Genomic DNA, 17,971 nt, shown 5'->3' with positions numbered 1-17,971 from the left:
CTACAATGCTGTCTAAGAACTGCATTTATATACACCTGGAAATAACTGAAGCTCTTTCATAAGCAATGAAAGGGAAGAACCAAGGAAAGAGAAAAGCTCGTTCAGCCTAATAAAGTGCATCTCATAATTGAGCTAGTAGCTCAGTGCCCCATACCCTCCCCATCTCTGTTATTCAAACTTCTAGCAAAGGTCAGGGAGAAGGCAATGGCAACCCACTACAGTACTCTTGCCTGGAAAATCCCATGGACAGAGGAGCCTGGTAGGCTGCAGTCCATGGGGTCCAGAAGAGTCAGACAGGACTGAGCAACTTCACTTTCACTTTTCACTTTCATGCATTGGAGAAGGAAATAGCAACCCACTCCAGTGTTCTTGCCTGGAGAATCCCAGGGACGGGGGAGCCTGGTGGGCTGCCGTCTATGCGGTCGCACAGAGTTGGACACAACTGAAGCGACTTAGCAGCAGCAGCAAAGGTCAGGAATCAGTGGAAATTCACAAGTAACATGTGAGGATGGAGGGGCAGCCCTGCCATATGATGAATCGAGAACATCTGGGAACAGTATAACAAGACTCAACTTCCTCTCCTCCTCAGCATCTCACAGACAAGCTAGGATGAGAGTCTTGAGAAAAGTCTGATCAGAGTACCACTTACAAGGCGGTAAACAAAAATAGTCACCGATCATTGATTCTGAGCTTCTATTTCTTCATCTATAAAATCGAGGTAAACGAGGTAAAAACTATGGTTCTACCTCTTAGAATTGTTTTGAGTGTTGACTGTGAAAATATATACTCTAAGATCGGTGACTGGATGCATGCGTGACAAGCTCTCAGGCCATTTTAGTTATTTGGCTCACTAGGATCTCTTTAAAATTGAGTGATGTCGGGTGGTGCCTGGCCCAGGTTAGAGTAGAATAGAACCCCATGGGGTTCCTCCAAGCTATACCTGGGGCATTCATTCAACTGGGCCCTGAGCACCAGCGGCCACTCGGCCCGCCTCACGCTCCGAGAGTCCGCCTCTGCGATCCTCCGGCAGGAGAGCAGGTGCAGGGCCCCGCAGAGAGCAGCAGATGCACCACCCCCAAGAGCCATTTTCCAGCTGCCGCTCCTCAAGCTCACAGCAGCAGCTGGAAGAGAGGCGGCGAGCAGCCGAGAGGACCCGGCATTTAGAAGGATTATCTCCCAGCAGCCGGGACTTATGCAACAGTCTGCGCAAACAAACACAAAATACTCCTAAGGGAAAGCGCGGCCAGGTCAGGGAGTTAACACGAAAACAACAGCCCCAATCACAGAACAATGCGCTTAGCTCACAGAAGTTAGTTCCTAACCTCTGGCGGTCTGATGAAAGCTGGGCTCCTCTCATAAAACAAATGAGCGTTTAGAAATAAATAGATGGGAGTTTAGCGGTCCAGAGGCCATCAAGGCTACCTGGTGAAAATCGACCTCGCCAGCGGCACGTCTACGGCGTTCACAGCTGGCTCAACCCAGAGACACATCTGACGGAAATAAAGGGTGGGACGGGGGGCGGGGCCGCCACCTTCCTTATTCTGTCAAGGGTGGTGTATTCTTCGCCTACCAAAAATAGAAAGAGCTCGCCCTGAGGTCTCGCTGCGAGAAACGGCTGTGCGGTTCAGGAGAAGCAAGAGCAAATCCAGTCCCGCGAGCCGGCCCCTCGCACCCCCCCTCCCCGGCCCGGTACCTGGCACCGCCGCGTTCTCCGCGTCCACGGCGTCCCTGGTCTCCGCGTCCCCCGCGGCCTCCACGCCCCGCTCCTCCGGCCCTACGCGCGCCTCAGGCTCCGCGGGCGGCGGCGGCGAGGCCGGGGCGCCCTGGGGCCCCGGGGCCCCGGTGCCGGACGACGCCGAAGACGCCGAGTCGTCCGAGGCGCCGGCAGGGCCCCAGTCGTCCCAGAGCCAGGGCGCGTGCGCCTGCTCCAGCAGCCGGCGACCCAGCCTGTAGTGGCGCAGCGCACGGTAGCACGGCCCGTACTCGTCCCAGCGCGGCTCCTGGTAGCGCTTCATGTACTCGCTCTTCACGCCGCTCCCCGGGGACATGGTGCCGCGCTCCGGCCCCGAATGCCCGCCTTCCCGCGCCGCGCAGTCGCCTACGGAACCCATAACACGACACAGCGGCGCACCCCACTTTTCCGCCAGTCCAGCCCGCCGCGACGTTTAAACCCAGAGCCCCGCCCGGACGGGGCGGGCTGGGGCGGAGAGTGGGAGGGGGACGGCTAGGGAGCGGGGGCGGGTAGGTGGGGGTGGGGCGGGGCGTGGGGCGAGGGGCGGAGGGAGAGCGCGGCCCGCCGGGGAGGGGGCGGAGACCTGGGAGGGCGGCCCGGGGGCGAGGGAGGGCCGAGCGGCCGGGGCTGCAGGGCTCGGGGGTCACCTGGGAGGGCGGCTCGCGAGCTCAGAAGCCAGAGGCCGCGGGAGCCCGCGGATGGGAGGTGGAAGAGGGAGGCGTGGGCGCGGGGAGCGGGGCGGCCTCGGGGTCTTGGGCGCGGGCCTCGGGGTCTCCGGGGCGCCCTCGGAGCGGGACCTGTGGGCAGGAGGGGCAGCCCCGCTTACCTCCTTCTTGTGCCTCCAGCCACGCGGCTCCGGCGGGTTCTCGGCGCGAGTGGCGCAGCAGCCCAGATCAACCCGCTCTCCCAGAGCTTTCCTGCTGAGCAAGATGTCGCTCCTGCAGCAGCCGGTAGGAGAAGGCGCCGCCTCAGTCCCGGGAGCAGTCGTCTCCCGCGCGCGCTCCCGGCCCCAGGCCCCCACCCCTCTCTGTGGGGGCGGCGACTTCGGCGCCGGGCGCGGGGTTGCGGGCGACTCGGCTGGCCCAGGACCCTCGCCAGGTCCCTGCCCGCCCGAGGCGCCCACGAACCTCGTTGTGGGAGGCGCTGCCCCGGGCCCCCGCCGTATCAGGAGGCGTCAGGGAACCGAGCCGCTCCCCAGCCCGCGATGTTCTGTGTTCTCTTCCCGACACTTGCCAGGGTCACGCTTCCCAGAAACAACCCCAAGGGCGCGCGTTGGCTCTTGCTTCCTTCCCTCTGGTTGACAACACCTGTTACTCTGGCTTTAACTCCTTTCAGTGCTTTGGTGCAACTCCTTTCTTGTCTACACCCCGAACAGTTTTTGAAGCTATTGATTAAAACTGCCAAGCCACCCTCCCAGAGGCCCAGATGCACAGAAAACCTTGGCGGACTCGGTAGCGTTGTGTTAAGTATACAATGTTGCGCTGATTGTTATAGTTTCCAGAGCGGTCCCGTGCAGATTCTTCCCCTTTATGAAAAGGAGCCTGGATACATTAGTAACAGAAAGATTTGAAAGAAAAGAAGTTGGGGGAAGTCAAAACATAGCAGTTTCAAAGCAGGCCTAGCTTCTGGCTTCCATACTGGATTTCCACCGACTCGCGTCAGTTTTCCCTTCTGCCTCCGCGTCCTGCCCCGCCCTCCGTCATAACCAAAAGATCCATAGGTAGACGCTGCCCAAGCAGGACGAGTCAACCTGTTCTGAGAACTTGAAGGTAGTTGTCCAGAAGTCATTAACACTAATTGTTAACACTAATTGTTTCTCCAGTTTTCTGGAGAAACGCTTGTGACCTCCGCTGTTGACACCCCCACGGTGGCCCTGATTTCTCCCCTCCTCAACTTTACCTTCTATAGCTTGAAATATCCCAGGAACCTGCTAACGCATTTCTCTTTAAACTGGTTTCCCACGGCTGCAAACAAAAGAACCTTAATAAATATATTAATAACGTGGGGGAAATGACGATATGCAGTTACATCAAAAATTCAGAACACAATCTGTTTCAGTTAGCTTTGTTTGCGTAATTAAGCACCCTAAAACTTGTGGTTTAAAACAAAGATGTATTACTTCTCACAGTTCTATGGGTTAGCTAGGCCATTCCAAAGCTGGTTTCACTCTGCTGGTTTAGACTCAAACAGTTGCATTCAGCTGGAGGGAGAACTGATCTGGAAGGTTCAACATGGCTTTACTCATGTGCCTGACACTGGGGCTGGCTGTGGGCTGGGCTGTCTTGATATCCTCCCTGTATTCTTGTCCTCCAGTAGGTTAGCCTAGCTTCTTCACCTAGCCCTTTCTTCCAAGAGGTTAATAGCAGAAGTTGGAAGGCCTCTGAAGGTCATATACATCTCTTCCGCTGCAAGCTAATGCTCAAATAAGTCCCAAGGCTAGCCCAGATTCAGAGAGCAAGAAACTCCACCTCTTCCTGAGAGGAGTAGACACAAACTTACATTGCAAAGGGGTGTGCATACTGGATGGAGGAATTTGTAGCTGTATTTTACAATCACACAACCACACACGCAGTATATAAGGTATGACACCATTTTCTGTATAACTGAAAAATAGGGTTAGGAATGATTTTTTTGTTTTACATTTCTCTACTGTGCAGATAAGTGCGTGCCCTTCATTTTAATTTTTTAAAGTATTATTATTCAGGGCTCACCACTTGGAAGTGACAAAAACCAGATTCAACTAGCTTAAACATAAAGGGTATTTATTGGCTCTGGCAAACTTAGACCCGGGAATCCAGTCATTATCATTGGGACCCTACTTTTCTCTCTTGGTCTCTGAGCTTTCCTCTGGGGGCTGGCCTTTTCCCCCACTACAATGGACTTCCTCTTCACAGCTGGAGAAAGTACAACTTGTACTCCAAGCTTATGTTGTCTTAGCTGAGGACCACCAGCAACAGACAACTTCATAGTATTCTGGTTATAGAGAAAGATTCTCAGCTGTCCCCAGGGGTAGGAGGTGATATGACTGGCCAGGTGTGGGTCATGTGTCCATGCCTGTGAATGGGGATCAGGTGGGAGGCTGAAATTGACAGCCCCAGGAGACCCACAGGGAATAAGGAAGGACTGGCTCCCCAGAGGAAGGAGCAGTAGGCAGACAAAACAACATATGTTCATCCATATATTCGTCTTTGTGTTTAAAAAAAAAAAAAACAGGATGAGAAAGATCTAGTTTGACAGCATGTGTGGGGAGAACCTGCTGGGACCTAGTTGACCATAAGGTGCAACTGTTAAGACGTTGAATACAATCATAAGCAGTAGCCACAAAGTTGTATTTCTTTATCAGGGGCAGTAAACCTTTCCTGTAGAGAATTGTCTGTTCCTAGAGCACTGAAGGACTGCCTGTGTAGATGATAATGTTGTTTTGTTTTACAGATAGAATCAGGACCAACAAGCAGAGATTATAAGCTACAACTGTGGCAAATATGGACCTGCAACTCTTTTCTGAAGCAAGAGGGAGACTTTAGGGCTGGCCTATGGACCTCACAGAAGAAACAGAGTAGAAAACAGACAGACACCAAAGGGACATCAGAGACTGGACACCAGGGTCCCCGTAAGGACAGGAGAGGACTTTGGTAGAAGGAACCTTCAGTGAGAGGCAGCCCTGGGTGGGTCCCTCTACAAGAGAGAGCAGGAGCTGATAGAAAGGAAAGTCAATGCTAGACTCCTGAAAGATCATTGGAAGATAATAGAGATTTGCTACACAAATGTACCGATTCCAGATATGAAAACCTGCTAGTGACTAAGTTTGGCTGCCTCACAAAGTGGCAAGCCCCGCAGGCTCTCCTCCTTCAGGGGTGCTGGGCTGAACTTCCTAGCTCCCTGCTTCCAGAGTCCTGCATCTGGAGGCCCCTGGCACTGTCAATCCCTCCCCTCAGAGTGCCATCCCATCTGTGTCAATATCTGTGTCCTTCTGAGCTAAGAGAGGCCATCTTCCGAGAGCTCCCCTAATTCACCCTTCCTTCCCCCTGAGGTGTTCTTTCCATGCATGTGCCTCCTGCCTTTCCTGACCCCTCCCACCCTGTGCTCCATCAGCTTTCATCTTCCCTTTTGTCTCTGGATTTTGCTTCTTTTTCTATTTCCCTCTCCCTTGCCTTTTCCCTCACCTTCTCCCTCCAAACACAGACTTGGGAATCCACTATCCACTCTACCCTTTTTATAAACCCACCCCCAGTGTAGAAGCTCACATGCTAATGTGCTAAGTCGCTTCAGTCATGTCCGATTCTTTGTGACGCTATGGACTGTAGCCTGCCAGGTTCCTCTGTTCATGGGTTTCTCCAGGCAAGAATACCTGAGTGGTTTGCTGTACCCTCCTCCAGGGGATCTTCCCAACCTAGGGATAGAACCCATCTCTTATGTCTCCTGCATCAGCAAGCAGATTCTTTACCATGAGTGCCACTTGGGAAACCCATGGATGCTACAGATGCTAGATATTTTCCATAAGCATCCTTTGCAGCTAGAATGTGGGCCTGTGACCTGAAAGTGAAAGTCTCTCAGTTGTGTCTTACTCTTTGTGACCGCATGGATTATACAGTCCATGGAATTCTCCAGGCCAGAATACTGGAGTGGGTAACCTTTCCCTTCTTCAGGGGATCTTCCCAACTCACGGATCAAACCCAGGTTCCCCGCATTGTGGGTGGATTCTTTACCAGCTTAGCCACAGGGGAAGCCCAAGAATACTGGAGTGGGTAGCCTATCCTTTCTCCAGCAGATCTTCTTAACCCAGGAATTGAACCCGGGTCTCCTGCATTGGAGGATTCTTTACCATCTGAGCTATAAACTCTGCTAATCAGATACTCCTGCCCCTAGGCTTGGAATCAGGGTCTGATGGTGCTGAGAAGCAAGGACTGAGAAGGTTTCTCCTTGGCTGAAATGCCAATTTCAGAGCCAAGTTCCTGGAGCAGCAGTGGCCCCAACACTTGGAGAAATGCCTTTGTTCAGAGCCAATGGAGTCGGGGATGCAAGCTCCATTGGTCTCCATTGGTGTTCTTCCTCTCAGAGCCCCAAACCTGTTCCAGAGATTCTGGAAGCCACCCAAGCAGTGTTTAAATATTAATATATGTCTTTTCTCCTAAAATTAGCAGTGTTGATTTCTCTGAGCAAGCACCCTGATGCACTGGACTGTCCTGATTCCTTCCTCCTTGCTGATCGGTATCTGGTTTCTTTGGCAGCTTCCTATTCCTCCTCCTCTGTTTGTTTTCTTAGATTTATCTATTTTTTAATTTATAGGTAGGCTGGGTCTTTGTTGCTGCTCTGGCTTTTCTCTCGCTACAGAGAGTGAGGGCTTCTTTCTAGCTGTGGTGCACAGGCTTCTCATTGTGGTGGCTTCTGTTGTTGCAGAGCATGGGCTCTAGGGCACACAAGCTTCAGTAGATGTGACTCCCCAGCTCTCGAGTACAGGCTCAATAGTTGTGGTGCATGGGCTTGGTTGCTCCATGGCACGTGGGATCTTCCCAGATCAGGGATCAAACTTGTGTCTTGCATTTGGCAGGCAGATTCTTTACCACTGAGCCACCAGAGAAGCCCTCCTCCTCCTCTTTTCTAAATTAAGGATTCCTCATTCTTTCTGCACCTCTCCCCACCTACCATCTCTGCACAAGGGACCACTTGTGCAAAGTAGTGATTACTATGTATACTGTGGCATCAATACCTCTGTGACCCCCAACCCCCGGGGCCAGACCACTGTGCAGCTCACTGGCCATTCCCCCTTGGTGCACAGCTTGCCAGAAGCTCATATTCAGTGTTCATATTTACCATCTTACTCTCCCCCCCAATCCCTCTGTCTCTGTTCCCCATTTCGTTAATAGCATTGTCATTCTCCCAGTCATAGAGTCAAAATGTCAGGGTCATCCTAGAGCCTGGGTACCCACATGCTAGGCTAGGGTGATTTTGTCCATCAGACAATGTCTCTTGAGTTCATCCCCTCTTATCACATTGGTCAGGGATGGGAGGCACAACTCACAAGCATCAAGCCCCCTTTGTGGCCTTGCAGAGAACAAGGACCTGATCCAAACAAGGTGTCTGCAGCAAGGGCAGGCCCAGCTGTGTTACTGCACCCTCAGCCCCACCCCCATACATGACTGCCAAGGGAAGCCACTCCTGTGGCTTAAGATGGGATGGGGCTGTCAGAGGCACAAGCTGGTCCAGACTGCTAAATGGGGGCAGAGAAAAATCATATTTTTTAAAAATCATCAAATACAACTCAGTACTGTTTAACTGCCCTCTTTCTCTTCTTGTCTACAATGGAGGTAGTCAAGGACTACAATATAGAAAAATACACATGAACAGTTCCTTTTTTGTGGATAAGATCTGGGTGAAACATTTGTTTCATTGGATCAGTCCTGGTGGTCGTAACCTTATGTCTGAATGCCGTACCAGCAACAAAAAAATCAAGAATATGCATTGACAACAACAAAATATTTACCTTGAGTTCCTGCCAAGAAGCCTGGGGAAATACCCCCAACTTGATAGCCTGGAGCCTGTTCTTGAGAAGAGGATTCCCGAACAGCAAACCCCAACCTGTGTGCAAAACCGTCTGTCTATGCAACAGTAAGATTGCCCAGACTCCTACTTATCTCTGGGGCTTCTGGAGTTGTTCACCTCCTGAGAAGAGGAAAAGAGAGATTCTCTGCCAGGACCAACTGACCACAGACCCTGACCTGGACCACTAGTTGAGCTCTGGCCTGAGAGGCTACTCAGCCCTGGTATGGCTCTCAGGTGAAGACGTATCTCAGTCTGATCAGGCCATTATAACAAAGCATCACACACTGGGCAGCTTATCAACAACAGACCCTTATTTCTGACAGCGCTGGTCAAGCTGCCAGAATGGACAAGTTCTGGGGAGAATCTACATCGTCTCTCACAGACTGTGTCCTCGTATGGTGAAAAAAGGGGTGAGGGAGCTCTCCAGTATCTCTTATAATAGCAGAATCCCATTCATGGGGTCTCCACCCTCAGGACTGAATAATCCTCCAAAGGCCTTATTCACTTCTTAGTATCATCACCTTGGGGGGTAGGTTTCAACATATTAACCAGTGGGACGAGGACATTGCGCCCATAGCAACCCCCTGCTGCCTTGTATCTTCTAGGGCCCTTCTGGAACAACCCCCAGCTCTCCCCACCTCTTTCCTCCCCCTCTCTACCCTTCCCCTTCCAGTTGTGCCTGTCTCCCCTTCCTTGGTGTTCCCACTCTTGGTTCCATCTAACAAAGAAGCAAAAATATCACCAATTACCTTGACTACTTGATAATAAGCCATCAAATCCAGAAAAACTGTGTGACTACAATGGCAATTTGTCAGAACATGGAATTCTATGTGCAGCTCTTCTGACAGCATCGGAAACGCCTGTTTTGAGAGTGAGCCCAGACTCAAATTCTAACTGTCTTGCTCTGTGAAGGGGGATGCTGAGCCCAGGGCCACCTAACTGTGTAAGTTTCTGAAGACATTCTTGGCCAAACTGCCTGTGTTACATCAGTCCATCACCATTCATGTAAGGATATCTGTCTTTTTCTGAGGCTTCAGAATTTTCATGAGAGGATGACATTCTTAGCTGAGCAGCACAGACTCCTTGCATTTCAAGTTTTCCCCCCAGGTAACAGAGTCTCTAAATCTACCAGTCTGGGGAGCAAGAAAATATCTGTCCTGGAGGATTCCCTAATGAATATGCACTCTCTCCATGGCTTTAGGATTCCAAAGTCTATTTTTCTCCCTTGCATTCTAGCCAATTTAGTAGAAAACCATGTACTTGAAGAGCACTGCTCTGGCCCCTCAAAGAAATGCTTTTTCTGAATTGCATCTGGACAGGAAACAGCCAGACAGAACTGTTGGATCTGGAAAGGGAGGTGACTTGGCCCTCACTTTGTGCATAATCCTCTGTGACAACCCATGGCAGAAATTCATCTCAGTCTTTTATTGACAAGCTGACTAGTTTTTTACATCTTGAACATTGGAAATTCTGATTTTATTTTTCTTTACTTCAGCTCCTTTAAAGTATAGAGCCAAATTCGTGGTGCACTTTTGGGCATTAACATACCAGGGCTGTATTCTTTTTCTTGCTCTAGATTCCTCTCTTACAGATTTGATCTTCTTGTATCACATGTATTTTGGAAGCTGACTTAATTTTTTTTTTTTGAAAATTGTTATTAATTCTCCAAAATTCATGTAAAATGTGAACTTTTTGATTCAATGAGATTTGCAGGAACTATGTAATATAAAGCTACACAGACCTCACATTGGTATATAAGATACATAAGAGATATTAAATACCTTAGTTGGAAATCAGTTTCTAAATACACTTGAATCCTGAATATAAATATATATATGTATATGTATATATATATCAATTTATACACATATATATGCATGCATAAATGAATCATTTTGCTGTACACTTAAAACTAACACAACATTGTATTAGGTTGGTACAAAAGTAATTGCAGTTTAGGACCCATGAATTTTAAATCATTATAACTAGGCTCAGAGATATTTTTGTTAATCAAAATAGGAACCATTAAAATCAGCACGTCTTGCCTATGAGAAATAAGTTTGTTTATCCCTGTACCATAAAAATCCATGCTTTAAGATTGGACAAACTCTTGGAAAGCATTTTCTGCCTCCTTCTGGTTGTGGAAACATTTTCCCTGTGCATCCATGGGTGCTCCAGACAGAAATATCAACCGGCCATGACCTGAGCTGAAGAAGAAACTGTTCAAATAACAGCAAATTTTGAACCAGGATCAGTGACTGAAGCACCAGGTGGTCAGAGCTGTGAGACTGTTTATGCAGTACCACCTCAAGAAGTGGGCATCCAGTGCCAACATGACTCTGTCTGGGAAGAAGCACAGAAAACTCCTCCAGCAGATCAGGCTTGCCCAGAAAGAGAAAGCAGCCATGGAAGTGGACTAGTGAACCACAGCCAGAATCAAAAAGGAAGACAAAAGCCCCCTAGAATGTAGGCATGGAGGACTTTGAAGAAAAGAGATAACTCTGAATCTCACCCTCCTACCAGATTCTTAGCTGGAGCCAGAACTTGATGGTTGTCTCCAAAGATTGAAGAAAACATTGCTCCTCTTCACTCTCCCCATATTTCTCTTCCTTGATGGCCTACTGGCCTGTTCTGAAGGGATGCACTGAGAGGAAGAGTGTAGAAAAGAAAGATTGGAGAGGGAGTTCTAAGCAGTCAACTGCATTTGTAATAAAGCCCTAGCACTCTCATTAAGATGTGTGTGATTAAATGTAGGAATGGAGATGGGCGAGGAAAAGGGATGGTGAGCATGGAAACAATTGGGAAACAGGACCCACAGCACTTACTTGAGCAAAGATGACAAGAAATTGATATCGTTGATGGTCTTGTCTCCCCAATGAGTGATACTGCAACTTTCTATTTCTGACAAAAATAAAGACTACTATACAGATGGCAGAGGAGGAAAGGGACTTGATACCAGCCCTGCCACTTCCCCTGTGTGACCAAAGTGGACAAGTGACTGTGATTGTCTTTGCTTCCTTATATTTTTAATAAAATGAACATTCTTTATTACTAAAAAAAAAAAAAAGTTGTCAAGATTCTTGAAGAAGTGGTAGTCAGTCAGCTGGCAAGCGGTCAGGTGAATATGGCAGATGGGGCAAAACTTCATAACCAATTCATTCAACTTTTGAAGGATTGGTTGTGCAACGTGTGGTGAGAGAGTGTCGTGGAGAAGAATTGGGCCCATTCTCTTGACTTATGCTGGCTGCAGGCTTTACAGTTTTCACTGTATCTCATCGATTTGCTGAGCACACTTCTCAGATGTAATGGTTTTGCTGAATTCAGAAGGCTATAGTGGATCAGACGGGCAGCAGACCACCAAACAGTGACCATGACCTCTTCTTGCTGCAAGTTCAGCTTTAGGAAGTGCTTTGGAGCTTCTTCTCAGTCCAGCCACTGAGCTAGTTGTTGCTGGTTGTTGTATAAAATCCACTTTTTGTCCCATATCACAAACTGATCAAACAATCGTTCATTGTTGTCCCATAGAATAAGAGAAGACAGCACATTAAAATGATGATTTTTTAATTTTCAGTCAGGCACCCACTTATCAACATTTTTCACCTTTCTTTCAAATGTCAAATGTCCATAGAATGGTCAACGTTGAGTTCTTGGGCAACTTCTCGTGTAGTTGTAAGAAGACCAGCTTCAATGACTGCTCTCAATTGGTCAGTGTCAATTTTTGATGGCCAGTCACTGTGCTCCTCATCTTCAAGGTTCTCATCTCCTTTGCAAAACTTCTTGAACCACCACTGCGCTGTACATTCATTAGCAGTTCATGGGCCAAATGCTTTGTTGATGTTGCAAGTTGTCTCCATTGTTTTATGACCCATTTTGAACTTGAATTTAAAAAATCACTTGAATTTACTTTTTGTCTAGCATCACTTCTATAGTCTGAAATAAATATAAAATTAACAGCAAGTAATAAATCAATAGCAAAAAATAAAGTGAGGAGTGCACATTAAAATAGTGCTGCTGCTGCTGCTGCTGCTAAGTTGTGTCAGTCGTGCCCAACTCTGTGCGACCCCATAGACGGCAGCCCACCAGGCTCCCCCGTTCCTGGGATTCTCCAGGCAAGAATACTGGAGTGAGTTGCCATTTCCATCTCCAGAGGATCTTTCTGACTCAGGGATTGAACCCACATCTCCTGCATTGGCAGGTGGATTCTTTACCACTGAGCCACAAAGGAAGCCCTATATATGTGAGTATATGTGTATTTGTGTGTGTGTGTGTGTGTGTGTGTGTGTGTGTGTGTGCTCAGTTGCTCAGGCATGTCCAACTCCTTGTGACCCAATGTTATGTAACCCACCAAGCTCCTCTGTTCATGGGATTTTCTAGGCAAGGAAACTGTAGTGGGTTGCCATTTTCTTCTCCAAGGGATCTTCCTGACCCAGAGATCAAACCTGCACTCCTGTGTCTCCTGCATTGGCAGGCAGATTCTTTACCACTGAGCCACATGGGAAGTCCCATGTATGTGTGTGTGTGTGTATAATTTTTGAATTGTGGATAACAAACCACAAGTAGAAGGGTGAAAATTAAAATAAACACTTTGTATTTCCACTCTTTACACAATAGTGATAGCTTATGGTGAATGATGTCAGATTTGTGATCTCTGAAGAAGAAGATTTAGCTTTGGGATGACCAGGGACCAGGCTTGATCACTCAAGAGCTTTTGTTTAGCAGAGTTTTATTAAACTATAAAAAGGGACAGAGAAAGCTTCTGACATAGACATCAGAAAGGGGATGGAGAGTGCCCCCCTTCCTCACTAGTCTTAGTAAGGGAACTATATACTTTTTCAGTTGGTTATTACAGTAAAGCAAAAGAATATTTCAAGGTTGTAAAGGTCTTACCAGGCCCAGTCCCACAATTTACATTTTAAGATAACAGGATTAGAACTAACAATAGAAAGATCTTACCAGATCTTACCAGAAAAGCAAGAGAGTTCCAGAAAAACATCTCTTTCTGCTTTATTGACTATGCCAAAACCTTTGAATGTGTGGATCACAATAAACTGTGGAAAATCTTGAAAGAGATGGGAATACCAGACCACCTGACCTGCCTCTTGCAAAATCTGTATGCAGGTCAGGAAGCAACAGTTAGAACTGGACATGGAACAACAGACTTCTTTTCCAAATAGGAAAAGGAGTACGTCAAGGCTGTATATTGTCACCCTGCTTATTTAACCTATATGCATCATGAGAAACGTTGGGGTGGATGAAGCACAAGCTGGAATCAAGATTGCTGGGAGAAATATCAATAACCTCACATATGCAGATGACACCTCTCTTCTGGCAGAAAGTGAAGAAGAACTAAAGAGCCTGTTGATGAAAGTGAAAGAGGAGAGTGAAAAAGTTGACTTAAAGCTCAGCATTCAGAAAACTAACATCATGGCATCTGGTCCCAACACTTCATGGCAAATAGATGGGGAAACAGTGGAAACAGTGAGAGACTTTATTTTGGGGGGCTCCAAAAACACTGCAGATGATGACGGCAGGTATGAGATTAAAAGATGCTTACTCCTTGGAAGAAAAGTTATAACCAACCTAGACAGCATATTAAAAAGGAGAGATATTACTTTGCCAACAAATGTCCATCTAGTCAAGGCAACAGTTTTTCCAGTAGTCATATATAGGTGTGAGAGTTGGACTATAAAGAAAGCTGAGTGCTGAAGAATTGATGCTTTTGAACTGTGGTGTTGGAGAAGACTCTTGAGAGTCTCTTGGACTGCAAGGAGATCCAACCAGTCCATCCTAAAGGAAATCAGTCCTGAATATTCATTGGAAGGACTGATGTTGAAGCTGAAACTCCAATACTTTCGCCACCTGAAGTGAAGAACTGACTCATTTGAAAAGACCCTGATGCTGGGAAAGATTGAAGGCGGGAGAAGAAGGGGACAACAGAGGATGAGATGGTTGGATGGCATCACCGACTCAATGGACATGAATTTGAGTCAGCTCTGGGAGTTGGTGATGGACAGGGAGGCCTGGCGTGCTGCAGTCTATGGGGTCACAAAGAGTCGGACACGACTCTGCGACTGAATTGAACTGAACCCGACATACACTTTAAGATGACAGGGTTAGTCAGAAGTTTCTTAAGAAGGAGAAACATGTCCTCGAGCAGGATACATTGTTATCATATAATCAGTGGTACAGAGTTTCAGTTCAGTTCAGTTGCTCAGTCGTGTCCGACTCTTTGCGACTCCATGGACCGCAGCACGCAGCCCTCCCTGTCCATCACCAACTACCACAGTCTACTCAAACTCATATCCATAGAGTTGGTGATGCCATCCAACCATCTCATCCTCTGTCATCCCCTTCTCTTCCCGCCCTCAATCTTTCCCAGCATCAGGGTCTTTTCCAAGGAGTCAGTTCTTCACATCAGGTAGCCAAAGTATTGGAGTTTCAGCTTCAACATCAGTCCTTCCAATGAATATTCAGGACTGATTTTCTTTAGGATGGACTGGCTGGATCATCTTGCGGTCCAAGGGACTCTCAAGAGTCTTCTCCAACACCACAGTTCAAAAGCATCAATTCTTCAGTGCTCAGCTTTCTTTATAGTCCAACACTCACATCCCTACATGACCACTGGAAAAACCATAGCCTTGACTAGACGGATCTTTATTGACAAAGTAATGTCTCTGCTTTTCAATATGCTGTTTAGGTTGGTCATAACTTTCCTTCCAAGGAGTAAGCATCTTTTAATTTCATGACTGCAATCACCATCAGCAGTGATTTTGGAGCCCAGTAAAATAAAGTCAGCCACTGTTTCCACTGTTTCCCCATCTATTTGCCATGAAGTGATGGGACCAGATGCCATGACCTTAGTTTTCTGAATGTTTAAGGAAGAACATATCCTTGAGCAAGATGAGTTGTTTTGTTGTGTAATCATTAGCTCTGGGCTTAAAGGAAAAAAAAGTTTGTCCTTTTCGCCTCTTTGAGAACCCCAGACCTCTTTCTCATCCTTGGGGATCCCGGACTTCTTATCAACCTAAGAACTGACTCTCATTTCCCCCTTTTTCTTTTAGGAGAATTATGTTGCCAAGGAAAAGGGGTGGTGTTTTCATCCATAACTACCTCCTGCTTCGATGGGACACTCTCCATAAATTGTTGAGGCAGCATATTCCCCTAACCCTCATATTGAGAGTCTCTGAGCCAGGGGCCCCAAGTAATAGTTGGAGAGGCTGTGGCACTCATAGGAGCTTGGACAACCACTTTAACTTAAAAGCTTTTGGATGGTTAGAAACAAATCCAGTTGCACAGTTACAGATTCAGGGAGCAAATGATAAAAACAAAACAATTAGAATTGTTATGATTAAGATAGTTTTCCACCATGGGGAGCTAGTTAATGTTTCCCAAAATGAGGTGACTGAGGCTTCAGGAGTATCCATAGCCTGAATCATCTGGTTCATGTGCTTAGTAAAGTGAGTAACATTAGTGCTCACAGCTGGTATATATGTACACATTGAGTATGAATAATGGCACAAGTTCCTCCTTGTGCAGCCATTAGAATATCTAAGGCCAATCTGTTTGTAAAACCACCTTTCTAATTTGTATTTGTTCAGCATTAAGGGATGAAATAGATTTTTTGAGACTCCTGTAAAGCCTGTTAAGTAAAGTTAGTCAAAGCATCAACTTGTAACTTAACCTCTGTAGTTCCCAGAGAGGGAACGAACTGCAGCCAGATAATCATACCAGTGAAATACAGACCTTGTCCAGTGAGTTTTAAGGCATGGCAGATTAGCAGGCTTCTCTGGAAACTCTGAAAATATGAAGTCATGAATAAAAACTAGAACTAGGGTGTATCTCCCTATCCAGCTAGGGGGAAGCCATGCCCATAGGTAAGAGACACACATCCAGTGGGTCCCGTCACTGGGAGCAAGCCAACATGACTGAGAGATCTAGTCCCAATCAGTGCCTGGCCAGGCAAAAGGAGGACTTGAAGTGGGATTGGGACACATAGGAATGATTACGTTGCTTGTTTCTTGGGGCAAAAATCCCAATTGTTTCCAGTCATTATAATTTAGTTGTTGGCTAACTTCTGAGGATGGCTCTATTGGTTCCCAGCATATGGGGGTGTTAGATAGTAGGTGTCCCTTTTAAGGAGTTAGCCATATGACCTCATGCCATATTTGATAAACATCAGGGAGAAAACCACTAGTTCTAGACCCATTTATCTACTTATGTGCAGCAAAATAGTCATTAAATTAAGATAATGTATAATCAAAGTTAAAAGTCAGACAATATAAGCATTAGGCACCATGGTGTGTAAAGAAGCCACAGCCTCATTTATTATTCATAAATATTGAACTAGTCTCCATTTATCATTTGACTTTTTTTACATTCAAAATAGGAGTGTTGCATGGACTGTTAAAGGGAATTAATAGCCTTTGTTCCTTTAAATTTTCAATGATGGGTTTTAACCCTTCCTTAATTTCAGGTTTCAGTGTATACTGCTTTTGGTATGGAAATAGATGAGGGTCTTTGAGCCTGACAAGGATAGGAACAGTATTTTGTGCTCGACCCACAGTTTTTCTATCAGTCGACACTCTAGGATATACATTTTGTTCAAATAATTGGAGAGAAAGAGCAGGCTCTGTATTCATGAAACCAGAGGCCTGGACCTTGCTCAGTATATCCCTCCCCAAAAGGCATGAGGGAGACTCCAGCATGAGCAGAAACTCATGAAAAACAGCGTATAGTCCCAGTTGCAGCTTAAAGGATGACTGAAATAATAGCATCCAGACAGCCCCAGTAGTGGATTGGGAGAAAAGCAGGCCAGGGGCTTCAGTGAGCACAGAGAAAGTTGCCCCAGTGTCCAAAAGAAATCAATTGACTGGCCCCCCACAGTTGTTAATACTCGGGGTTCCTCAGGTGTTATTATGATGGGGGCTCATGTGGGGACCTCCAGGCACCTTCAGTCCTGATTGTCCTGAGGGTTCAACCGCTGAGGCCTATGCCTCTGGGGGAAGTCTCTCCTCCAGTGTGGTCCTTTACAGACTGGACAGGGAGCCGGGGGCAGCTTAGATGTCTGAGAACAACTTCACTTGAGATGCCTCTCCTTTCCACAGTAATAGCAAGCCTGTCCCTTTGCGCCTGGGTTCCTCTGGGCATTTTTCAGGCTGTTTCAGAACGGATCTGAAAGCCATTGTTAGGGCTTCAGTCTTTCCTGGTCTTTTTCTGCCTTCTCTCCTCCTCCTCCTTACCATAATAAACTGTCTGAGCCAGTTGCAGCAGTTTATCTAAAGACTGATTTGGTCCGAACGCCTTTTTTAGTAATTTATGGTGGATATCTGGAGCCGACTGAGTGAGAAATCTCTTTTAAGATCATTCCTCCCTCTGTACTTTTGGAATCAAGGTCAGTAAACTTGCAGAGAGCCTCCCATAGTCTATGTTAGGAGTTTCCTTTTCTCCCAGTTCTATGTCAGCCAACTTAGCATAGTTTAAAGTGTTAGCATGTGCTTGCTCGCGTCCTTCAAGAATACATCTGTCAAAGAAGGCTCTGATCCCATCTTCGTTTAGCCACGTTATAGTCCCAGTCTAGCTCTGTTATGGGAACTGCTAGGCTCCCAGTAGGGAGGAAGGCTATTTTGTGTTCTCTCTTTCCACTTGTCTCACATTCAAGCCATTCATCTCCAAAAGTAGCAGCTTCCCCCAAAACTCAAG

The 17,971-nt window shown here is 47.0% G+C and overlaps 2 protein-coding genes and 1 pseudogene across 11 annotated transcripts in view; 2 read left to right on the top strand and 1 right to left on the bottom strand.

The window, feature by feature from the left end:
* Nucleotides 1–2,901, bottom strand: part of CCSAP (centriole, cilia and spindle associated protein) — a 38,368-nt gene extending 35,467 nt beyond the window's left edge. For 5 of the 10 annotated variants that reach the window (XR_014076791.1, XR_014076792.1, XM_081570312.1 and 2 more), the window contains exon 1: nucleotides 1,694–2,150. Coding sequence is in view for 6 of the 10 variants with exons in the window: in XM_081570312.1 (XP_081426438.1) it covers nucleotides 1,694–2,111 (418 nt within the window). In the remaining 4 variants the exon portion in view is untranslated. Of the gene's footprint in view, nucleotides 1–1,693; nucleotides 2,151–2,558 lie in introns of those variants that run through there. The other 5 variants (XM_081570315.1, XM_081570316.1, XR_014076795.1 and 2 more) reach the window with 4 other exon arrangements.
* LOC145538333 (uncharacterized) overlaps nucleotides 2,431–17,971 on the top strand; it is a 61,866-nt gene continuing 46,325 nt past the window's right edge. The window contains exon 1 of the mRNA XM_081570287.1: nucleotides 2,431–2,682. Coding sequence (XP_081426413.1) covers nucleotides 2,431–2,682 — 252 coding nt within the window. The remainder of the gene's footprint in view (nucleotides 2,683–17,971) is intronic.
* Nucleotides 10,340–10,843, top strand: LOC145538363 (uncharacterized protein C11orf98 pseudogene; annotated as a pseudogene).

The sequence above is a fragment of the Giraffa tippelskirchi genome, chromosome 2 (genome assembly GCF_054371585.1).
Source record: "Giraffa tippelskirchi isolate mGirTip1 chromosome 2, T2T-mGirTip1v1.2.pri, whole genome shotgun sequence".
NCBI lineage: Eukaryota > Metazoa > Chordata > Mammalia > Artiodactyla > Giraffidae > Giraffa > Giraffa tippelskirchi.
This window is presented reverse-complemented; position numbering and strand designations above follow the sequence as displayed.